The sequence below is a fragment of the Plectropomus leopardus genome, chromosome 16, assembly GCF_026936395.1.
Source record: "Plectropomus leopardus strain MGB_pleo_1.0 chromosome 16, ASM2693639v1, whole genome shotgun sequence".
Classification (NCBI taxonomy): domain Eukaryota; kingdom Metazoa; phylum Chordata; class Actinopteri; order Perciformes; family Serranidae; genus Plectropomus; species Plectropomus leopardus.
The window spans coordinates 14,910,557-14,936,299 of NC_142191.1; the positions used below are offsets into that span (position 1 = coordinate 14,910,557).

The 25,743-nt window shown below is 39.8% G+C and overlaps 1 protein-coding gene across 7 annotated transcripts in view; it reads right to left on the reverse strand.

The window, feature by feature from the left end:
• syne1a (spectrin repeat containing, nuclear envelope 1a) overlaps positions 1-25,743 on the reverse strand; it is a 197,484-nt gene that overhangs the window by 154,538 nt on the left and 17,203 nt on the right. For 3 of the 7 annotated variants that reach the window (XM_088089591.1, XM_088089593.1, XM_088089589.1), the window contains exons 2-19: positions 23,995-24,056; positions 17,643-17,738; positions 15,911-15,994; positions 12,673-12,693; positions 12,306-12,398; positions 10,107-10,288; positions 9,798-9,994; positions 8,402-8,514; positions 7,853-7,891; positions 6,467-6,574; positions 5,878-6,015; positions 4,574-4,738; positions 4,232-4,344; positions 3,941-4,109; positions 3,584-3,680; positions 1,132-1,337; positions 467-631; positions 76-228 (exon numbers count right to left, since the gene is read on the reverse strand). In XM_088089591.1, the coding sequence (XP_087945717.1) occupies positions 76-228; positions 467-631; positions 1,132-1,337; positions 3,584-3,680; positions 3,941-4,109; positions 4,232-4,344; positions 4,574-4,738; positions 5,878-6,015; positions 6,467-6,574; positions 7,853-7,891; positions 8,402-8,514; positions 9,798-9,994; positions 10,107-10,288; positions 12,306-12,398; positions 12,673-12,693; positions 15,911-15,994; positions 17,643-17,738; positions 23,995-24,056 (2,201 nt within the window). The remainder of the gene's footprint in view (positions 1-75; positions 229-466; positions 632-1,131; positions 1,338-3,583; positions 3,681-3,940; positions 4,110-4,231; positions 4,345-4,573; positions 4,739-5,877; positions 6,016-6,466; positions 6,575-7,852; positions 7,892-8,401; positions 8,515-9,797; positions 9,995-10,106; positions 10,289-12,305; positions 12,399-12,672; positions 12,694-15,910; positions 15,995-17,642; positions 17,739-23,994; positions 24,057-25,743) is intronic. The other 4 variants (XM_088089588.1, XM_088089592.1, XM_088089595.1 and 1 more) reach the window with 2 other exon arrangements.

The following is a 25,743-nucleotide window of genomic DNA, read 5'->3' on the forward strand; positions in this document are numbered from 1 at the left end:
TCACCAGTAACTGACAATTTCTGCATTATATATCTTCAAAATATGATAGAAAATCTGTCAGTTTTGTTTTTTCACCTCCACATCCTGCAGAAAGGCTCTAACGTTGAGGAAAGACACCTGGATGGAGACATTGAGCTTGGCCTCTGCTGTGTCCAGCAGCTCTTTCAGGGCCAACACAGCCTTTAGATGGTCTTTTCTCCACTTCTCCAGTTCATCTGCACGAGCATACTGCAATATTAGAAAGATAATACAAACTTTAGGATTAATTTTATTAAGATACGTACCTTTTTGGGGCTCAGGTCAAAAGTAGAATTAATTCAAAATAAAATAAAACTTAAATTTCTTCATCTTGTGACCTAGAAATACTGTTTAATCAAATTCTGTGTTTTCTTTAATATTCAGTATTATTGTACGTGTATGTGTATTGTGTGTGGTTGTATTTGTATCAGGTGGTTTTGTTTGTTACTTGTTTGACTTTCAGGAAGAGGTCTCTCCATCGTCCGTTTAAAAGAAGTAGCTGCTGCTTGAGATCAAGCGACACGGTCTCATCACACGTCTCAATGAGGAAATTTCCTGCGTCGTTCATGGCTGCGTGCTGCTCCATCCAGTGACTGAGGATCCTAAAAAACTCCTGGATGAGAGACAGACTCATTAAAGAGACAGAAAGAAACCCAGACAAGGAAATTGAGAGAAACAAAGAACAACACAAAGAATGAGTGTCAAAGAAAGAAACAAAGAAAGATAATCATAAAAGAGACAAAGAAAGAGATTCATCGAGAGAAACAAAGGACGGACAATAAAAAAACTGGGGTAATTAGCTGTCTAATCCTTGGTGGGGATGTGAATCTGAGGTAACCATGGCAATGTGACAACCGGCATATCCGTAGTGGCTTGTTGTAAGTCAAGGAGATCATTTGATACTTGAGTGGAGACTGCTAATAGGATTCCACTTAGAAGACCAAATGCTTGAAATTGGGCTGCCATGGATTTGATTGCTACTACTCTGAGGCATTTGAGTCCATCAAATAAATGCACATATGAAGGAGGGGAATCTTAATCTGTGCACAGAAAAAAAATCAACTTTTGACTATATGGTGGGGATTCCTGGGATATTAAGAGTCAAGCTCGTACCCGTTTTGTGTTTTCTGGCTGGCTTAGAGCTTCCTCCGCATCCTCCAGCCAGGCTTGTAAAGAGGCTACAGTGGAGCTGTATCTCTCCCAGTTGGACAGCACCTCCTCCAGCATGCTCCTCACACTGCGCACTTCCATGGACAGACTCCTCCACTGAGTCACCACCTCACGCATGAATCTGCGCACTCCCATCTCGCCCTCGTCCACTGGAGGAGACATAAATCAGCAATAACAACATCAACAATGACAGCAATAGTAATACTTCTACCCAAAGCACTATGAATAGGACTGTGAATACCTCTACTACTAATACTGTTGTTTGAGTGCCTGCTAACAATACTAGTCACACTTAAACAGTGTTAACAGGATACATCATAAACACACTTATCTTCAATACTGAATTGAAGTGATGAGGACAGGCTCCTGCATTAACAGCGCTTTGTACTGGTTTTATTATTATTCGACCTCAGCAGGCCAGCCACTATGCCAAATCAAAAACATTACTCCCTCCCCAGTGTTTAAAATATTATTTGATGTGTCTCACCTGTTCTTCACCACCCTCTCCCTCTCATAAATAATGAACAGCCCCTAATACCACTCTCCCTTACCAAAATTTAACACAACTTTGGAGCGTTTTTATGCCCCCTTCCCGACACGACAGCAGAACATTGTTGGTACTAACTGGTGCATGCCAACTTACTTTGATTTTTTCTGGGGTTTGAGGGAGACCATATTCTATGAAACAACAAAATCTTTCTCTTACACAAAAAACTTAACTTCATGAGTCCATAAAAAAACTCTTGTGCTAAATTCAAACACTAAGAGGTTTTGCAGCCACAGAATTACTTGTTCAGGTAAGACAAGTGGGACATGACAATGTTAGCTAATGTTTAGACAAACACTGTTTTATCATAATCACTTGTGACCACTGTTCAGCAAAAGTTACACAGCCTCACTTGAAGGCACAGGAAATATAACACATTTTCATAGAAACAGCAAACAAAAAGCACATAAAGACTGATGGAGCTACATGCCTTTGCAGACAAGTCTCTGACCCCAAAAACTCTCACTATAGGGAGATGTATTATATTTGCTTGTGTGTTCCACTTCACTGGTACAAACGCTCTGGTCTCAGAAGTCCTGTACCACTAACTATTGTCAGCCACTGTGGGGCTGATAAATGACTCCAGCAAATACCAATATCCAGTTTCAAATACACATTAATCAGATAGATCTATGCCTTTAAACAGTAGATCATGACATATCAAACCCCTTATCCTCCTCTCCTGCCTCAGTTTGCTACAACCTCAAACCAGAGCTTTAAAAAGATCCGAATGATCTCTCATCAGCCAATCAGAGCTGAGTCTGCTAACTACCAACAGGGCTAATGCAGTAATGGTGGTGGTGGTGGTGGGGGCACTTCATTTATAGGGTCGACCAATCAAGCCTCAGATGTCCTGATTTCTCGCCATACCTCACTTCTCCGCTCTGCATACCCTAAAGCAGCACAACCCTGAAACTTAATGAAACCAACAAGCTAACTCAGTTTGCGCCCAGAGACCTGCAGAAGTGGAGCAGCCCCTAACTGGCAAATGGGGTCGTATTCCCCACTGAGAGCTGGGAGTGGAGGAACCTCATTTAGCTGTAGCCTGCAGACTCTCCCCTTCTACCGAGCCGCAAAGCCAGACAGAGAAAGACTGAGCTGCTGAATAGAAAGCCTCACTAGTTATCGAGCCAATGATAGAGAATAAAGTTGAATTATGTTTACAGTGCTGAGATATTTAGTGCCACTTAATTTCAGATAAAAGCAACATGCAAAGGACAAGAATGCAAATAGGTTTTTAAAATCTGGCAACTGTGAGATGATATAAATTTGCAAATGTTTCAAGATTTTTCCATATCATTTGCAGTGAGATATCTATCCTTGTAATATCTCATTGTATTAGACTATTGTGGGCAATCACGTGGCTTTAATCACTGCATCACTGAGCACGACTGCTTTGTTGCAATATTGGATTTTTGTATGACCTTGGCATTGAAATTATAAAGAACCTTCATTTGTGAAATATTTACAGGAATTTGCTGGAATAGTCAAAAACAGACATTTCTGTATTTTATTTGAAATAAATCTGTTCGAGATTGTTTCTTTCTGCTGCACTTTCTGCAAGACTGAACCTTGATTTTCTGGAAAATTAACTGTATCACAATCTTGAGATTTCATGACATAAAATTACTTAGACCTTCACGGAAGATTTTATCCACATCAGCAGCTCCTAAATGCAATTACTTAACAGTTATCAGTAGGGTCTGAGTTAAGAAATAAATAAATTAGTTAGTTAATAAAAAAAAAACACAGAGTACACAGAAACATATTATACACCTGAACAAAGAAGATTATTCAGTATATTACATATCAAGTCATATATTGACTGTATACATTTTGACTTCTCACCTGAGCTGTCAGCACTGACATAGGCATCAGCAGATTGTTTCAGGGACTGAAACAATGCCTCGTAATTTTCAAAGAAATGTTGCTTCTCCACAAACGTCTGATAAACACAGAAACAAAAAAGAAAGTATTACCACATGTTGAGGAGACAACGTTGACAGTATCACCATAATGAGTGTATAGAAATAAAACCAGTAGTCATACACTAAGTAGAAGGAATTACTTTTATAACCCTGTGACTTCTTTTCAATGATGTTCTCTAATTTTCAGTTTCTTTACTTTTGTCTGCATAGGAACTCTGAAGATTTAATTAACATTTCAACACATCATGCACATGAGTGAAACAAAGCCTGAGCTTACAACATAATTGTGGAGCATCAGTTCCACAGACTCTTGTCGGCCATATTTTATGATCCAGGATTTGAGCTTGGACTCGGCCAGAGTGAGGAAGGCCTGCATGTGGTGTTTGTTCTCCAAGAATTCCATTCTAGACAGATGGATGCTAGAAGATGTAGAGACAAAATTCATCCTGAAAAAAGACAAAGTTTAAAAAAAAAGACATCAGACCTGCAGCTTGACCCTCACATTCTGCTTCTCCTCTGAAAAGCAGAATATTAAACTTTAGAGAGAGACTGGCAGCTTCTTAATTACCTTTCAGCCATGTCTTGAAGCTGGTCTGGGGGAACAGGGACTCCATCAACACTTCTGTCTTTATGGATCCTCTGAAAGACCTGCTGGTGTCTTTCCAGGCTCTTCAACACATCCTGCACAGTATAAATACACACAACATACAAACAAATACTCATAAAGACTGATCAAAAAATAGGTTTCTGATCAGAGCATTTTAGAGAAGAGTAAAAGAACCTATACTAGCTGGGTACTAGTCTCAAAACAGAGTGAATTTGTTGCTAAAACATGAACTGAATAATGCCAACGCTTTGTCCAACACCTAGCAGTCCTTTCTGTTTTGCATCTCCTGTCTCAAAGGCTAACCTTGTGCTGCTCCAGAGCCCTGTGGACAGTGCTAGCTGTCACATCATGCGCCTGATGGACGATGATCTCTTGTCGCAGAGCTCCTTCAGCCTCATGCAGCCATGCCCCCACCATGTCCAGAGGAGCCGGCAGAGACCTGTCCAGCTGCAGATGCCAGTCCAGGAGCTGCAAAAATGAAGAGTTGAGGAGACAAAAATAGAAACACAATGAGCAGATTGTCATTGTCCAGCTCACTGCACGGCATAATGAAAAATTATAATAAGTCACCTTAAAACCCCAATTAAAGCTCCAAAGTGAAAACACATTACAGATAAAACAATTACAATAAAAACTGGTAATCACATGCTGAAAACAAAAAGACTATGAGGCTCATTTATATGGACTGCTTTTGCTTCGGTTTGTGACTTAATTGAATTAAGATAAATTATTAATAAGTGGGAGACAAAAAGCCATCAAACAATAAAACTATACGAGTCAGCGACGTCTCTGACAGACTGGTGACTGTTGCCCTGGCGCTCCAAAAACACATGTAACATGACAGTGAATATGTTTACATGCACAAAATGTTCTGTTCTTTTGCCCCTACTGGGGCATAAAAACTCACCAAAATGCAGAAAATGTAATGTTTGTGCTCAAAATTTTCTAGCATGGGACCCCCAACGTTTCATACTTGTCTCCCAAATGTTCGAACAAAATCTATGCCATTGACTCAGCTGCTTACAAGGTTAATGAAAATAAATATTCCACTAATATTCCAGTTTACATGCAGCCATGCATTATCAAAATCAAAAGGTTGCTGCTGCAATATTTGTGCATATCTAAAAACCTGTTAATAACCAAGTCTTTCATAACGTTCCAAAAGTAGGCTTTTTTCCCTACCTACCAGAAATCCGGGCTTTTTTGGGCATGCATCTCTACCCCACAGCCTTGCACACAGTTGGCAAGTTGGTTTGTGCACAAGGCACAACGCTGGCCATAAACAGGCAAGATGCTATGTGTTTTAAACTATGCTAAAAATCCCAAGTGAAATAAACATTCTGGATGCTTCACTGTATACATGCCAAAATAATGCTCCTAAGACCAAAATTATATCCTCATATCCCACATGTCTAATCAGGAAATGCTACATTTGGGACAAGGCCTAATTCAGAATATCAAAACGCTGTTTACAACCCATTACAAATTCAGAATATTGTCATATTAGGAAAAGTGGTTAAAATTTAATTTTTGTGCAGGTAAACATTGTCATTGTTGGTTGAAATCTGTCTGGAAACCTTTGAGGAGGTGGCTCCTGCTTCTCTCACCCTGTTAGAGACTCTTTCCCAGGCCTGTTTGACCAGAGCCTGGTCAACTGTCAGCATCCCATCCTTCTGAGTTGACTGCAAAGCTCCTTCCACCTGCTTCCTTCTCATCTCCAACTGGACATGCAGACTTTTGAATAACTGAAGAAAAAGAAGTAAAAATCTGTTCATAATTCAAAGCTCCAAAAACATTCACATTACTGTATAGAGACATCAAAACCAGTGCTCTCTTCACGGTCACTCTGTTGTCCCTCTTGTATCTAATCAGACCCTCATAAAATATGTTTCTCAACACCTTTGAATGTTGTCCCTCACTCTGGCTTCTCCCACTCTTCTTAATAGTGTGTGAAGAAAATGGGGGGTATCCTGCATGCTGCTGAATATGGAAAGTATCCCGAGGCTTGGTGGAATAAGCCAGATTGACTGAAAATATGACGGCTGCTGTCTGATCCCCACAGTGTAATGCCACTGATTAAGTTAATAATAGGAGCGTCTGTGCCCAGTGTGCCCAGTTTAGACTCCATGCGCACGCACGCACGCACACACCCGCGCGCGCGCGCACACACACACACACACACACACACACACAAACCTGGTACTGTTGAGCGAGATTGCCCTCAGTCTCCTGAGCCTGTATTGCGTCTCTCTCCAGCTGGTTGAGCCACATTTTGAGCTCCCTCAGGCTCTTTCGCTGCTCTCTCTAGGAGGCCAAGATGGGTGAGGGGTGGCGGGGTGAACACCGGGAGGAGAAGACGGACGTGGAAATTGGGGAAGTGCAGAAGGGGAAATGAAAAACAAATAGAAGAGAGGACAAAAGAGTGTAAAGGAAAGGGGGAAACAAAAAGATGGAGAGAAAAGGTGATTAACCAAGTAAATGTTTGAAGGATTGACGAAAGGATGAGGGTGAAAGAGAGGGCATGTACTGTTAAACATGTGTTCCCTTAATCCTCCGTGTCTCCCTGTAGGACAAAACGTCAAAAACCCACAGCTGCCAAAAACACTCAGCTTAAACAGGGTACTTTGTCTGAGACCCCCTGCTAACATTTCATTGGATTTTAAGTAACCATGACGATAATACTGTGCTGCTCAAAAGCTTGTGAGATGAGTCTATTCATTTTGAGAGCTGTTCACTTTCAGTCTATTCAGTTTTTCACTTCACGTTAGCTCCTGCAAGGATATCAAACTTTATTCTTTACGACAGCTTAAGACGTAAAAAATAAATTCCAAAGGGAAGCAGACTTTTATCTGTTACTCAACTTCTGTATATCATTTTACAACCAGTGTTTTAGTCGCTTAATATAATATAACACATTTGTTGTTTTTATGTGAAAACACAAGAGCCAATTGACCTTTATTCAGTAAAAGAGAATAATCGGGACTAACATTAGCGTGCTGGCAAGAAGTGTCAACAAAGAACAAAGCTGATGTGAAACACAACAACCACCAAAAGCCTGATCAGCGCTGTAAGACAACAAAACACACAGAAAGCAAGTGCGCCTTAAAAGCACATCACTGCTCCTGACACTGTTAACCTTAAAAACAGGCAACCTCTATTCACAAGCTTTCCATCAAATACATTGTATCAATGTGCACTGCCAATGCCAGAGGCTTTCATTGTCATGCTAATGGAACCAGGAGCCATAGCGGGAGGTAACGTTAATAAATGGTAATATCACGTCTTATTATACTGGACTTCCTTTTGTTATCATGGCTCACAACCCCTGCAGCAGGAATATTACATCAGGTAAGATAAAGAGCCAATATTAGCATATAGGCTCTATTTTGACATGGCAAAACAATGTTTAATCTCGTCCATACCCTGTACAGTAAGAAGTGATACTGTAATCAAATAGTAGAGGCAGAAAAATAATCACATTTGTATGGAAACCATGAGTGTGCATGGGTGCTAATTGCATTGAGATGTGTAAAAATGATGGAAAACCTGCCCCTGGGACCTTTAAGTTACTCTATAACCTACCTCAAACATTTCCTCTATATCGCGAGGAGCAAGACCATGCTGAAGGACAAGAGGCCAGCACAACAACCACAGGAAAGCAGTCACCACACAAAAACACCAGACAGACAAAGACAAAGAGAGACACGGAGAAAGAGATGTGCAACAAGGAAAGATATCAAACAAGCTGCCAGACCTGAGTCACATGGCACGTGAAATTGCTGTTTGTTTTAACCTTAAATAGCACATAGGTGTTGGTTACTACATCAGAGCATTTTAGAAAGCATTAGGAATTTCAAAATATGGAAATCCTTCACCTGTAATTGCTCTGACTTTTACTGAATTTAAAAGCTTCACCTATCATGCACTTGTATGTTAAAACAAGCATCAAACAGTATTTAGAAAGACCCAGCTGTGCACACAACACTCACTAAACAAGACTAAATGCCATCTATGTATATACCATGGCTGACACACTAACTGTGACATCTTAAGAGAAAGACAAAACACAGACGATGCAGTGAAGACAATGAATGGCGTATCCAGACTGAGATAAATCTGACAGCTGGTTACCTCTTCTTCTGGCTGTCCGTCTGAGTCGCTCTGCATTCGGTCAGGATGATGCTTCAGGAACTGGGCAACGTATGTCATAATGGATTTCTCATCTGGCTTGTCTACATCGACATCTAAGGAGGGAACCACATGAATGTGAGCAGAAGTCATATTAAGTTAAGGCCAGCTGATGATCCCTCTACAGTTTCTGTCATAGAGGAAAATAACTGTAATTAATAGGAAAATGTTTGACTCACATTTATTCAGAAACAAACAACAGATCATCTTAAATGAAAACAACCTCCAGCACTTCATATCAGTGTCCAAGTTTTGTTTGGAGGTTTCAGCATGCAGAATCTCATGGCCTAATGGACCTTAATTACACTGATGTCAAGCTTGATTTGTCAGAGTTCATTCTGAGGAGCAGGCGTGAAGGGGCACAGCTGGTGTTTGGAAGTGACACTAAGTGCACATCTGATGCTGTGGTCCATGTCCACTGTTGTATTTCAGTATTCTGGAGAAAAACAGCTCTATATGATGAAAGCTACAGATTTAAATTATATGTAAATGTTTTTTATCATGTGAGTGAGTAGCAAAAATGTATTTTTTTCTATTTAAGATAACTTAGACAAGAGATAAAGAAAAGGAAATAAAGATATAAATGACAGTACAATTTGATCCCAGGATGTTGTATATATTTGGTTTGTTGTTGAGTTCAATTTTCATTAACGTAAAGGAATACCGCAAATGACCCTTTGTAAATCAGTTAGTTATATCAACCAATTTATAAAAAAAGGGTTTCTCACATGCCTTCAAAGTGAAAGAAGATTCCAAACACGGACAAAATTGTTGATGAGTTAAAGTAAATGGGGTCTATGTTTAAAATGCAAAACTACATAAAAATATCTGTTCATGAACTCTCACACGACTCCTGCAGTATAATCTGACTCATTTATCCAGTTGTAAGCTCAGCACTTCCCAAACAGACAGCCCTTTGACAGGGAGCTGAACTGAAAGAGAAACTTCTATCATCTTCAAAGCCAGACTCCACTGACAATAACAGTAATTTTACCTCTTTGAACATGGGAGCTGCATCAATCAGTTAGCTTGTTTAAGTTATTGTGTGACTTTGGCAAATATGAATGAACCCTTTTAAACATCAAAGTCGCACAATTACACAAACAAGCTAACTGAGGCAGTGGTGGACCAGCAGCTTCTGTGTTCTGTGAAGTAAAATTACTGCTTTTGTCGATGGAGTCTGGCTGTCACTGTTGAGGTATTCATGAAAAACCAAATTATTCGTCATGGATTCATCATAACATAGGACACGTAACTGATGTGCAAATGGCCATTTGGTGGGTGAAGTTTTCCTTGAATAGTAGTGTCACTAAAAATTGCAATACTAAATGTAATTTACCCTCTGGGTCGAGAAGCTGTGGAACGCCCAGCTCTGTCTCGGCCAATAAGAAGGCTTCCTGCAGATTTTCTCGATTGGGTCTCCTCCATACTCGCTCCATGTCAACAAGGTTGGGCCGAAGGGCGTTGATAACGGCAAAGAATGCTAACCCTGTGCGCCAACTGGGGCCAAAGTCCTTCACCTCAATTCCTAAACGTCTACAAAGAAAAAGAGCATCACAACATCAAAGCAGATGGGAAACATGTTTCACTGATAATGGTGTGGTACATTTTCCATATTGCTAGACAATTTGTTAGGGAGGCTGCATACTTGGTGGCTGTCTGCTGAACCCATCTTAGAAGGGCTTTTCTGGCTCCGCCTTGCAGAGGTGGGAGGGGTTTTCTTTTGACAGGTGGGCTGGTGGTCTCAGTGCTGCTGGTGGAGCTGTCAAGAGAAGAAGTGCTGCTGGATGTGGCCTGAAGTGCTGGTAGGCTACTGGTTAGCTCCTCAATCTGAAAAGAACAGAAAACGGGTAAAAAAAAAAAAAAATCAGGCCACCTTACCAACACAGTTACTAAAGAATTAACTTTTATCCTTTGTTTATTAATTATAAAACCTGCCTGAGGAAAACTAAGCTGAATTGCTGCAATTGGCAGTGCTGAATTAATTTTTTGTTTTTGGAACTGATACAGCTCACATCCTTGAAAAAACTAATTAGTCATCAACTGACTTCCAGCTAGCTTTATTACTGGACTGACTGGGTCTGCTTAAAAGACCTCTTTGCCACTGCTTAATCTGTATTCATCAAAGTGTTTGGCCAATGAGCAGCTTAACGCTGGAGCACTTGGGTTTGATGCTCTTTAATACCAAATGAATAACAGATTCAAGAGATCATTTTCTTTTCACTTTCCATCACACAGATTTTACCTACAGATATTACACTTACAGTTTCTGTTTGTATTTTTGGTGTACTAGCAAATGATGATCCCAAATTTAAAAAAAAAAATGAATCTTGATAATATCATCAGTGTGTGGGGGGAAACAAACTAAATATATGTATGACTTGGGACAACAATCACAAAATGTGTTATTAGACTTCAGCCCAGCCAGCTGGTCAGTTGTTGAAGATTTATTGCTATCCACACACATAATCTATTTCTCAGTTTCCCCTCTCTACTGCCAGCAAACTGAGGCTGCTCACAACTCAGGAAATCCATAAACATCAGTGTAAAATGAAATACATCAAAATGTCAGTAAGTGAATAAGTACATCTTCCACTGTTATACATTTCCTTAATTTAATATCCTTATGTTTGCTGGAATAGCAGACGTCTCTGTGTGCTGGTGAAAGACTGTAGTGTTGTATTTAAGTTCGTGTTGATCTGTGCATGTCTGGAATGCCTGCGGTAGCAACTACTCGTTTTCAGTGGGGATGCGTTGGAAGATTGATTTTCCCATCTTACATTCCTCTGAATTGCTTTGCTTTTTGCTGGGCATAAATCCATATTTCAAGCCTCCTGCTTTCCCTAATAAATCTGCCAGTTTACAACATGAAACTGATACTTGTGTGAGGATGTTCCATTAAGATGTAGAACTATGCTGATTGTAAAGTGGCAGCCATGTCAGCTAGTAATGAGCTATTAGTGTTGATTTGATGACATAATAATTCGCTAAGATGTTCCCATCAGGAAACCTATTTAGCACCAAGTTTCTTTGCCTTGTTTCTCTCTATAGGTGTTTTTAGACTGGAGTCATTTATTCATAGTTATAAGAACCCCCCTTTTCATTGTATTTGCGCCGTAAGAATTAGGAACAATCGTAGCTCTTAGAACGCCATTTTGAGGGACTCTCTGAGACACGAAGAACAGCTTGCAATGAATAAAATGGAAAAGACAAATTGACTTATTGTAAAGTCCAGGCTCTACTGAGCAGACAGGGAAATACAAAGTGATTTTGATGCATCAAAGTGAAATATAGGATTCGCTGAATGTCAGCTTGCATCCCTTGAGCCTTCCTATTTGGGCTGAGACTGCAAACAATGAAAATACCATGAAAGTATGTAGTTCTCAGAGGAGGTCCCCATGTGAACTGTTTTGTCCAAAAAAATCTAATATCCTGTATAATGTATATTGCATTTTTTAAAGCTGATCAATAACACAAATGATTGCAAAGATGCACCGCATGACAGATCCCCAAAAGTGAAGCCAAATCATTTTGACGGCCCCCTCACGGCTGGCTGCATTACTGTTCAGAAACCCGTACCCATCCATGTCAGCAGCTGGGAAATGAGCCAGACTAAAAACTAATGTACAAGCCAAATAATTTTTTCCCTAAAATGGTTTCTGTTGATTAATGGTGTCTATCAATCAACTTCACCAGCTGATTGCTACAATGAGAACTCACCAGTCATATCTGGAATATTTTGGCCTCATTTTTGTACAGTGACGGGTCAATCACATACAGAGCGTCATTCATCTTTATATACAGTCTATGAATAGCACTTATGCAAATGAGCAAAAGGCAATGTTACCTGGAAATAGAGGATGATGGTCCACATCAGCCCTAGTACAATTGATGGCCGTCCATCAACAATGTCTGTGGAGTTGATGTTCACAAGCTTGATCTGTATCAAAACACAATATCCAATATTTCAATATCTTATAACGGGACCTAATAATTCCAGATTGCAATTCCAATGAATCTGTTTACAAGTCACTAAAATCTCATACATATGGATTTAACACGCACAGCGTCACTAAATTTATACATATGTTTACAAAAAAATGAACAATATATAGTATGACCATATGACCATCAGCACTACTGAAAGCATATAACCCTAACCCTTTCTATTCAATGTCCTGAATGAACCACTGAATAACGTTATAAATACTGACCGGAGATCCTCTGTAGGCAGACTGCAGGGCAGATAAGAAAAGAGGAAGAGAGAGGAGGAGAGAAAGAGGGCATTAAGATGTGTTTGGTTGACGGACGACGCCTCATTGACTGTGAGATAATAGATACTGTAGCATCTCTGAGTTGAGATAACTTGAGTGGTTGGCTGAGAGAAGAGATCTATCACCACAACACAGGCAGCAAGGATTATATCCAGCAGAGAGAGGGTGATGCAGGGTGAGAGAGAGAGAGGGGCAAAAAGAGTGAGGAAGAGAGGGCTGTATCTACTGATATGATGAAGTATTCTATATGATCACACACAGGGGTTATATTACTGAGGCGCTGCAGCACAACAGGTCATCATATGGTAATACAAGCCACTCCGTATTGGTGAACAAGCATGGAGGAAGAGATTGGGGGCAGGCGAGGGTAGCGTAGGATACTGGCTGATAAGAGTACATGCAATACATGGTTTCATATTGAAAACACAGCAGGTCATTCTGACAAGTCAACACAGCGGTGTGAAGCTGGAATTGTTAATGGAAGTGTTTTGTGTCAAGACCACACACACCAACAAAAAAGAGCACAGGTAACCACACAGTCGTGGTTGCACTTGAGCCATAAGTGTGTAGGTAAACAGTATAGTGGATGATATTCAAAACATTGTGATAGTTTATTGTTTAAGAAAATGTAATGGTTAAAATGCCAACTATTTGCTAGTTTGAGTTCCTAAAAGGTTAACTGTAAAGTAACATCTTCAGTCAGACACAACAAGGGATCTAAAGATGTCAAATATCTGTATATCTTGAGCCCGTCCTTCTCCAATATAAGTCCTTTCAACCCATCAGCGACCTCTGAGGTCAAAAAAAAAGCCAAGAAGTGCTAAAAAGTGCAGTTCCTCTCATGGCCACTTGAGGCTGGCTCCCAATCAGAGTAAATCCCCTTTCGCTGGGTTCCCCCTGCACACGGAAGCACACTAATATGATTTAGATATGGTATAATTGTCATGCAGCCGCCCGTTCATAGTCAGTTGACCGTTCACACCACACCCATATTTCTGGCATATTTCTCTGCTCCTCTCTATTCACACGGAGAGCTCTGTCCCTGTTTGTTTTTGTCTCTCGCTGTGTGCATGTGTCTATGAGCGTGTGTGTTGCTGTGTGTCTGCACATTTCTCTCCCTCTCTGTAAACACAACTGACAAGCATTGTGGAAGCACTGGATGCATATTTTATCATTTATCATGATCACATCATTCATATCATATTTAATATATCATTTATATCGTTCATAATAGTGTATTTAGTGTGTTTTCCCACCAGATTTACTCGTGGAAAAAATAGACCAGACGCTGAAACTGTCGCTGCAGATCATCAGCCTGCCGTGAAGCTCGGGGCCACGGCATGTCCAGTGTGAACGGTCTGATTATTCAGCATGGAGGCTGAAAGCAAGCAGCCGGTGTTCCATAGAAAATCGACGTGCTTTTCAGATGTTCCACATCCGGTGTGAACCAGTGTTACACCCCCGTGTTACAATGCCCAGCTTTAAAGCAGAAATGTTTATAGCTGGGTACCACAACAGACATTTGGTCCGAAAACTCCAATAAGTGACGTCACTGTAGCTACTTTATTTTCCTTCAGTCTATAGTATTTACGAGCAGAAATTATCACTAATATTTATGTATTTTTGTTAGGCGGTGACCTCCAGTGGCTGTGGTAATTATAATGGAAGCAATGAAAGACGTAAGGCAATGTCTTATAAAGAGCTAGACGGAGGAGATGTGGACTGTCAAACAAGCACTGGACTTTCATCCAGGAGACTGCCGTTCATGTTCTTAGTAAAACCAAAAGTCAGTGTAGTGGCATTTTAAGAACGCTACTTAGTATGTCAGCGTATGTTACATGACAAGGTTCATCACACTACGTTACCCTAAAACAACTCCTTTTTTTCAACTAAGCAAGGAGTTTTGGTGCAACTGTGATCATTTCACAAGGTTACCCACATATTTCAAACAACAGATTAGGGTCAATACAAGCTATTTTGTTACCCACTGTTAGACCGTTAGATACACTAATTTAGGAAACGCTCCTGTGTGTTGTGTTCAGAGGTAGAAAAATACTGTACATCCTTTGTGGTCATATGGATTAGAGGACTTGATGATTTTTCAGTATTTTCTGACACATTCAAATACATTAATAATAATAAAAAATAAACAGATTAGTCATTTATACATATCAATGTTAGTTGCAGGCATTCTTGACATAGCTACAGGTCTGAAACTCCCAGTTAAATACATGTATTAGAGGGTTTTAACAGTTTACATATACTGTTGATAAAATGGTAAACATCATAATGTCACTGCACACGTTCACTATGATACAGACACAAGAGAGGAGCATGTATCAGGCATTAAAGTGATTAGGCCTCTAAAGCAAAATGTAAATATGGTCTAGACATACATCAGATTGACATATTTACATTTAATTTTCCACACACAGATTTACACATTCACACACACACACAGACGTATACAGTGGAGTGCCCACTGACGTCTCATCTCCAGTCTGCAGATTACTGGTGTAGGATTTACAGTTTTAACCCTGTCACAATTGAAGAAGACAAATCAATGTCCCTGCAGACACCAGCTCATATTTATTTATGTATATCCAAGGATGGGCTGGGTGTAGCTTTGAGAACATTTTACTAATCTCACAGAGGGGCAGCCGATGCAGTTAGATGATTACATCCAAAACCACACTGAGCTTTCTTGGATGTAATTCTGTCAATGAAACTAGGGAAAAGAAAGAAAACTGAAGAATACTAATGTCATAAGTACAAGTGGTGTGGTGTGACCAGAAAGTATGGTGGATCATGTGAAATGAATTAATTAATCATTGAATTTTACAGATTTTTTGATAAGTTACAGGCAGTAATACAAATTAAAAAAAAATTCCAATTTGGTCAAGACAAAATGTGGACAATGTTGGCAAGAATATCCCAAAGTATGTGTTAAAATTTCAGATTTTTTTCTCCTTTATTTCACTGCAGAGACATGAAAACAGAACATATTGGTTGGGATAAATGAGGGATGTGGGAGAGGCGGGGATGAAGGGGAAACAGGTCACACAAGGTCAAGATTGAATGTTTGTACCCAGGAGGCAGCAGCTGAGCAAGGAGAGGAGCAGAAGGGGCAAATAAGAGAAGAAGAATAAAACATAAAAAGAAGGCCGTGAACTCTTACCTTCCTACCCTCGAGGAAGTTGAGAGCTGTACCAATGTTGGCGACCCAGTGGATCCTCTTTAGCTTCTTGCCCTGCTCACATGGCTACAAGGAAAAATGCGAACAATGGAGAGGGAAAGAAAGGAATTGAGACACAGTTTCAGAAAAGGGTAGGGTGGACAAAAGTAAACAGTAAAAGAAAAGAAGATAAGTCATTTTAAATTAGTACATTATTTGTACAGTATATCAGCAAACACAAACACAGTCAAAAAGAATGAGAGAATAAATCAGGAATAAAGTGAGAAAGACACAGAGGTCCAATCAGAGATGTGTTTGACTATAAACAGCCAGATCAATAAGACATAGGCAGCTTAGACCTGAGGCAATATTGGGCGAGTGAAATCCTCAAGCTGTGTGAGAACGTCTTTGTCCATGTTGTGTGTTTTGTGAACTATGATCTGTCCTTGTTAATCTGGGCTTTTCTGTTCAATTCAAACATCCTAATAAAAGCTGATCAATACGCATTTCCATGTAACTGTGGCTCAGTTCACATGCTCGCATTTATGAAATCTGTAGCTCTTTTGAGATTTGTGAAAAACATTTTTAGCACTGACTGCTACATTGGTGTAGGAATGAGTCCTAAAACACGGTAATGAATTAACATTTTTGCCTCCCAGTTCTCTTGTTTTGAAGTCAGTGGGCTTTTTAAATGTTTTTTTGTTTAAAAGGTCCATCGTTAACGCAAGCTTAGGAGATTTTCACATTTTGTTATATAACACAAAATATGTTAGTACAACCCCACTCGTGAACTTTGAACTTAAAAAAGACAGTTCGTAACAAGTGGCTAAATGACATTAGTCCTGTACTTTTTTGGTCGTCTTTGAAAAAGAGTGCGACAACTGACTCAGGAATGACCACTAGAGATCAGTTCCTGTTCAGGGGAAAGGTAATGCTTGAAATCAGATCGGAGGTTTATATATAAATGTTATATATAAATGTTACAGTGGTTACTTTTTACTCTCTAACTCAGTTTCTCTCTCAAACTCGCAGCAGACTACATTTTGAAAGATGTTCAAGTGCTGCTTGGAAGGAGACACACAGTATTTGGTGGAGGCCCGTCACTGCATAGCACCTACAAAGGGGCTAAAATTAGCGCAACTCCTGGGGTTGCATTTCCACCACTGTTGAAAGGAAGCGAATAAAAGCTGCAGTCAATCAATACCTACGACTACTGCAGAGTCATTTGACCCGGGAGTGAATGCTGATTGTAACCTTTCCCGTAAAATAAAAAAAGCCAGTATTCAGTGGATGTTAATGAATGTTTTAGTCCAGTGGGACAGGGGCTATTGTGATGATGCTGTTGAAGTCATGCAACCAATCAAGGAGATTGCATTTATGCTTCAAAAATTATAGAAGTGGTGTTGTCAGTATCATAACCTTTTGATGGCCACAGAGATCATTTTCTTCATTAATCCAAAATCCAATGGAAAAATCACTGGCTATTTGTTGAGGGAACCAGGGTGTTGCTTACTTCAGGGTAAGCCTACCAACAAAAACTCATACCTGCAGCGCTCTATTATATAAAGAAAAAAAAAAACAACACTACCATAAACAACTGAATCTCTATTATTTGACCAGTCTGATCCTCATTATATCAGCTCAAGTCAAAATTTAATCCAGAGAGATCAGAGGATGTGAAGTGTTTGAAGTCTGTGGCCAAATCACATGCTGAAGAAATTACCGTGAGACTCACCAGTTTTTGTCCAGAGAGGACTTCCAGCAGGGCCAGCAGCATCACACCATCCTTTATGTCTTCAAACAGGTCTGTCACCACCAGAGGCGGGACACGCTTTATGAGAAAAGAGTAATAGCCATGAGATTACTGTAGAAACGGTTTTTCTTCAGTCTTTTCAAACTATATAATAGGCTACACATGAAAATGATGTAATGCCTGAGGGAATGGCAAGATGTGGCTTTTGACTGAAATATGAATGAGGGGAAGAAAAATAAGATATTTCTTTATTTTTTCAAAGATGAGTTTTTTGGGTATTTTACCTTTATTCAATAGGACAGGTTAAGCATGAAAGGGGGAGAGAGAGGAGATGACATGCAGCAAAGGGCTGCAGGTACAAGTCGAACCCATGGCCACTGCGTGACATAGCATTTGTACTCGGGGTGCCTGCTTTCCCAGATGAGCTACCAGGCGCCCCACAAGACACATTTTCCAAATAGTTGCCCAGGCATTATAAGTTCCATATATTCAGTGTTTACTTAAACACTACATGCCATAAATTCACACAAAGCTTTCTCAGTTTTTGTGGAATGCAAAAATCTGGGATTTAAGCCTTAATAGCTCCCGCAATGCACATGAAACAATGAGGCATGAGGTGGTTTTTCCCAACATTTATCCTACTCAAAGTGGCACAGCACATAAATAAACCAAAATACAATAAATACATTACACTGTAAGACGTTAATTTCAACTTGTGAAACATGGATAAGGGAAATCCTTGTAAAAAGTACTTGAAGCCCCAAAAGAGTTTTGGCTGTGAAGTATTACTGACAGCTAGAGTCAGCCATAAGCAGAGGCTCAGCAGGCTCTGAATGGGGTCTCCAAATCCTAAAATATGCTGATGATTTCAAACTGTATCCTTCTCATTGACTTCCTCCCTGACCTGACACAGACTTGTAGACTCGGGGAAATCCACATATCTCTGTTTCTTGCCGGCGCCACATCAAGGATTTCTCTTAAAGCACAGTCACATGCGGGGGCTGAGGAGAGGTTTAGGGGGGGGCGCATTCAGACGAGCGAGCCATTCACAGGGAGATTAGCAGCAAAGGGAGTGAAGGAGAGACAGAAAAACGGCAGAAGCAGAAATGTGTCTGTGTTAGCATGTGCAAATTGAGTGTGTGTGTGGTGAGAGAGAGAAAAACATACAACCCCCAGCATCGTGGATACGCAAGAGGGGTATAATTGAGTAGAAAGAGTGGCAGCGAGAAAAATGATAGAAGGCAAAGAGAGAGGGGACACGAACCTCCCGTCTTTCAAAATTAATTAGCAAATACAGCAGCTCTTTTGGCTAATTCCTCTTCTAATGTCATTTCATGGCTTTGGATATTAGAATATCCAGACAGCACTTGTGCCCCTATCATAAAATGACAGAGGAAACACTTACAAAGACCTCTTCAAAGGGATAGATTATACCATGAGCTAATTGAAGTTAAATTTACCTATTTGTTCATTATAATCCCAAAGCTAATGAGGAAATTTCTGACTAATTACAAAATAAGAAAGTAATATCCATTTCCTCGGCTAAATCACATGAGCTAAAAAAAATAAATCAAGGTCTTAATGAGCTAATTACATATGAGTGTCTAGGCCATAATTGATTGTGAGAAGAGGAGTTTCAGGATGTGCGTCTGTCTGCACTCCTGTGTCATTCCCGTCGGTACACTTGACTCAGTGGATTCCAAAAGATCAACAGCACGAAAGACGGAGGGAGGTGCAGAAACAACGAGAAGACAGAGGGGTCTCATTTTGAAGTGAAATGGTTAAAAGTTTAAAGGAAGGATTAACACCAGATGCTTTTTGTCCAAATATTTTAAAAGTTAAGTTATTTGTAAGCTTCTTAAAGGGTATAATTTGGACATAAAAGCAACAATGTGAGTAACTTTTAGAATCACAGTAATTTGTATTATAATTTGGAAACATCCCAGATAGACTTATGGTTGAGGATAAATGACTCTTTAGAATACTTTTTGACTGTGACGTTTCATGAAAATGGCTGCAGGGAAACTCTACAACAAAGGATGACAGGACTGCAGTCGTCAATACAATAAACTGCATGGCAAAAAATGCACAAAAAATAAACTGATTGGAAGACTGTCACTTCAAACCCCAGCTCCCCCAGTCTGCTTTTCTAAGTATTGTTGGGCTAGATACTGAACCCCAGATGCTTCCTACTGTGAGTGCGTTTGAATATTTAAGCTGAGTAGCACGTGGCATCTTACAGTTGCCTCTGCTACCAATGTATGAATGTGTGTGTGAATGGATTAATGTTACAAGAAGTGTGAAAGAGCTTCGAGTGGTTGAAAGACTAGAAAGGCATAATGCTAATGCATGTCCATTTACCATTTCACATTTACGTGGCCAACAAGCCCTTCCAAATATTCTACATATCCTCAAACCACTGTGGGGCCCATATACATTTATATTTTGTCTTCATTTATTATTTTATCTTAAAGAACAAAACAACAAGTCTAGAGTCACACTAGCGGCTCTGCAAGGCTGTGAGTACTTTGGCACAGTAGTGCTATTAGCTACATGTTAGTGTACCAACATGCTCACAATGGCAATAACAACATTATGTTTGGCAGGTACATATTTTACTTAGTACAGCATCTCAGCTGAGTGTATAAGTATGAGAACGCTTGCTAATTAGAAGTAAACACAAGGGTCTTGCAGGCATTAGGTCATAAACCAACAGGTTCGAAAAGTTGAAATTTTGACCTGCTGGTGGTGTTGGATGAAAAGTCCAAAAATCCCTTCAGTTATTACAATTTAACATGATGGGAATGTGAATGTCTGTACCAAATTTAATGGCAATCAACCCAAGTGTGGAGGAATTTCATTCATAACCACAATATCAATGTTAAAGTGACGCTGAAAGTCAGGGATTGTCAAAGTCATTAAGAATACTCGTCTGGGGACCATTCATGTCTGTTCTGTTTAATCGGCACATCAGCTCCCCAAAGGTGAGGCCATAACATCTTGATCTCTCCCTGGTGGTCATAAACCCTACCCTATTCACATTAATGAATGGAACATGGCCAAACCAAAACATCTCTGTACAGGTCAAAAAAATGTTTCCCAAAGATTGTTTCTGTCATTTTGATTTAGATTTTGTTGTTTGTTCAAGTGCTATTTTTTCTGATAAGTATGGTTATAATAGTAATTTGATGCTATAAAAAGGGGGACTATCTTATGACTGACAGCTTAGTGTGCACACAATCAATGGTGCTGTTTGCAGTTGGGTGTATGGGCTGCAGCTCCGCTACCCTAGATCTACTGCCCAGTCTGGCTCCAAATAATGTCACCAGCGCAGGATGACATCGCCTGTATGCTGGATATTTTAGCTTGATTGCTGTAGCAGTAGAAAGTGGAGACGTGTCCTCAGTCTTTAAATACAGTCATTAGTCTGTACCAAATTTTAGCTAAATAAGGAAAACTAGGAGGCTACAAACATAGTTGACAGGTTGAAAATGTAGCAGTTATGGAAAACATCCTTGCAGCTAAGTGCAGCACCGAGGCACATATCATGCACCATGATGTGCTAAGTTTGAATTTAGTGTGCATGGAGTATATCATCCGCTCAATCCCCCTTTTCCCCCAGTAAAGGAAGAAGGGGGAGCAGGGAAGTAAACACAGAGAGTGGAGCTTAGAGCTTCACTTTACTGCTACTGTAATCTCTTAGAACACTTGGTTCACTGATTATTGTACTAAAACTGCCTGGAAAACGCCTGAGCGACGAGGAGACCTCTGCAGCTCACACCGGTCACTTAGTAATTAAGCTTTAACCTTCTCAGAAAGGATTTGTCAAAATGGAAACTTGGGACCCGCTCACTGAATTTGCCCCCTTGTCACTCCACTGCAGTGCAGGAAGCAGCTCTGCAACAACAAGCCTTAGAACCAAAATTCTACCTTCTAAGCAAATCAAAGCAAAATTCCCCAAATATATGTAACTGCTGGCTCTAAACAATGTGACCCTCTATTTAAATAGAAAGAAAAACTGGAAAAAGTGCTGCTCCACTGCTCTCCAACAGTTTATACTTTTAGTCTATAGCTGGTGACTTAATCTGGTGAACTACTCCGAGTAATGAGAGTCATTAATCTTCTGTATAAATTACCGGCTCCAATACGTCCTCTCATAGAAACTCTTTGTCAGAGCTCATAAGACTTCTTTTGTTGTACCTGTGGAGTGGAAAAGTAAGGGGGAGGGGAGTGATAGTGCCATGTCTCAACTCACCCAACGATTAATCACATACCTTTAGGCGCTGAATTAAAGACCTGTGATAACTGGAGTGGCCTAATCATCTGCATAGCCAAGGGCACGATCTATCCTTCTGAGAGCAAACCAACTGTTAAAGCTTCTGTCTGTCTGTCTCACACATTTTTTTTCTCTTTAAACGGCTCTTTGCGAATTTTTAGATGTGAGACGAGCCGATAGGATGCCATTTCATCTGTACTTGTTTACAGAGTGACACGTTGAAGAAAATGGACCTACTTATTACATGAGATCCTCCCCACCTGCTGAATTGACTTTTACCCTCTACTCATCACAAAGCTCTCTGAACATTTACCAAGCTGCCTTGACAACCAAGACATTGTTGAAGACAAATATGAGCCAATCAGTGTTACTATGGCAACGTCAGGCATCGGGTAAAAGGGTAAACAGTTATATGATGGTCGAGGAGGAGGAGAGCAACTAATTTGATCAACAAGGTAGAGAGAGAGCCGTGAGGAATGAATACTGTTATCTCTTCTGATGGACTTGTGTGATCGTATCACAAATCTATTGATTAGCTGAATCGGTTAATTAAAGTGCATTTAAATGGAATTCAAATGAAATTTTCCGGATCTTTGTTTAGCCAGTTTATTGGTGTTTTTGTGCCAAGAATAAGGCTTCAGTTTCAGGGCTATTGGTCGACCAGACACTGTTACTCTACTTTAACTTACTGGGGACATATTATGCTTTTCCTTATTTTCTGTCATATTCATAATGCTACAATGTCAAATATTCATATTAAACATGGCCAGAGTTCCACATCATGAGGTAAAAGTACGTGAAAGTAATCCCTGTGAGCAAAATCAGGCTTCAGAGAGTTTTTTATAGATTTAAAAACAGCAATTAGGAAGCATGAAAGGGCTGTTTTCAGTCTTAATATAAGCCCATCTACACATTTACAATGCAGATTTAAAGATGGTAATAATCATCTCAAGATAGCAAAAAAAGCATTACTCAAAATGCTAAATCATTCTTTTACACCTTTTAATACAGATGTTTTGGGGGTCCTTGTCCTTTGTGTCCCTCTGAATCCTTATCATCCTTCCAAATCACTTAAACCCCAACATTTTCAGTTACCAAGAAATAGCAAAAGGACCGTGGCTCTACCCTGTTGCATCAAAATGACTCAATAAATAAACTATGTGCTTACCTAAACGCTATTAAAAATTCAAGGCATTTTAGTGTTGGGCTGTGTGTAATTTTCTGCTGGCACGGTCCTGAGACATGATATTTAATATTACGTCAAGGTTTGCTCCCTCCAGAGTGCTTTTCAAATGAATTTTCTGCTCCACGTCACCGAGGTTCAAGGCCTCCACAGCTGTCGTAATCAAATAGTAAACCTTGAAAGGAGCATTGCAGATTGAAATAACACTTAATTGTGTTGCACTGTGCCATATTTGCCTTGTCCACCCATTCCTGAAATACTATTCGAGGGGTAATGGGTTAAATTGAGGAGGCTAATGCAGTATAATGCAATAATTACACGCATACAATGCCCCCTCAGCATGCAGCTGCATTAAGTGTATTTAAGTGACAGATATACTGGTGTCCAAGCTCATTAAGAAGGCAAATGAAGGGCAGTCTTTAACTTCAAACTCTTATCCTGAACAATCTAAATTGCTCCATATTGAGATAGAGAGCTTACAGGTTACTAAGACTTAAATTATTGACAGTAGCTCGCAGGAAAAAAGATACCCAGTGTATTAAATGCTGTAATGTGAAAGTGATAATTAGAGTGAGGGTAAATCCTTGCTACGAGCTATATGAGATTGGAGGAATAAAAAGGAGTATGAAAGGCATGCGAGTAAGAATGAATGTGTGTGTGGTCTTAGCTGGCACAGTCGGTCCCATGACCAGCTCCACAGTGTGTTTTGGAAATGGAGCAAAAGTCACAGAGAGCACAGCGAGCGAGTGTAGAAGAACAAAGTAACTGGAAGTGGAAAAGCTCTAGATGGGTGAAGTTTTAACCAGCACCAGTGTGTGTGTAAAGAGACAACACAATGCTGGCAGCAGCGGTGGGAATCAACCAGACTCTCTTACCTTTGCCAAGTGGGAATTGATCCATTTCGTGAATGTCCTTTTCTGCACAGCCTCCTGCTCATCTGTAAATCAGAGCCCAGAGCGTCACTATCAGTCACATGCAATAATAAACAAAGCAGCGATTAAAACAAAATCTTCTCATTGTCTATTGTTTAGACAGTTGACTGGGCTTGCAGAGTTGGATTGTGACTCTAATTAACTTTGATATTATTACTTCCCGTCTGATGTGTCTGAACGCAGTCACACCACATCACACCTTACACTGATGTGTAAGAGAAGGCATTTGACATTTAAAGGATGACATTTTCACTAACTGGACTCCTCTTACTGTGGACAGAAAATCCTGCTCTCAGAAATGCCCTTTAGATGGTAGAAGGGCATTGTTTCTTCATATGGAGGATGACATGTACTTCTGCCATGATCTATAAGAGGGTTTATTCATTCTTGACCACAGTTCAAGCATGCAATCTGTTGCTTTAAACCTCTCGCACACACAAAGCCAGCCTTAGTCCAAATGTACTCATTTACCCCTGTATCAGGAAGGACATTGTTTGTGGTGGCTACAGCGATAAAGCCCATTTAGCAAAGGCACAATCAATAGCATAGATGTCTGCAGACGATGTCCCCTAAAAAGCCACTTAACTTAAATGAGGACAAGACATAAATCAAGCACTTTCGCTCACATGTTCACAAGCAAACATAACAGTACATGTCCCTGAGTGGGAATCAAGGAGTTCTGAACCTGTTTGTTCAAAAATTGTCTGATCCATCCAAGTGTGTCATGGTCTTTATTTGGATTCCCATATGTTCTCTGACAGTTGTGCAAGGAAAACAATGATGTCAAACTCGTCCATTACGCTGCTGGAAATCTACAACTACAAGGGCTCGTCGTTGTGAGAAAAAAAAAATAGTCCAAATCTTTGTTTAATTTCACAAAGAAAGATTACAACAGTGGTAATGTCTTTAAAATGATAATTTCAAGTAAGTGTGGAAAGACCAGCAATATGCTGAAACATCTTTCTATGCAACATGGGCTTAAATATCAATAATGTGTTTATTTTCAACTTAGTTTTTATTTCTGCTCATACAATCATATTCACTATCTTTCCCACAGTTTTTTCTTTTTTTAATGTTTTCATAAAACACGTCATTTTACATTAATTGAATAAAATTTAAAATTAGGTAATAATAATAATAATAACAATGATAATAATGACAATAGTAATAAATAATAATAGTAATGGGAGGGAGAAAAAAATTAAAAGCAGTATGTTACACTTCACATCAAATGTCAATGATATTATTGTGGGTGAGTGACAGCCCAAAGTTTGGTTGGCCAATTGATTAATTTGTTTGAAAAAAAAAAGCTCTGTACTTTTAAACTAACATGCTCTACATTCAGACCAGTTAAAACAAAACCAAAGTACATATATCGGCTTTCAGAGTGACAAGTGAACCCCCCTAGGCTGTCCATGTCAATTCCTCAATCTCGCAAAAATGCAGCACAGACTAAAACAGAAGTGAGGCATAAAGATGGAAACATGCCAAATCACACTCTCACAATTTTATTTCTCTTGCCCCGCTTGTCCAGTGTTTTTCAAACATGTCATATTAAAAAATAATTCCAGGTAATTGACATACATGGAGGAAGACAGAACGCAGGGAGAAAGTGAAGAAGAGTTTCATAGCAAACAACAAAATTCCATGACTTCGCTGGGCTTGGAAAACAAGTTTTGTTGAATACTATGA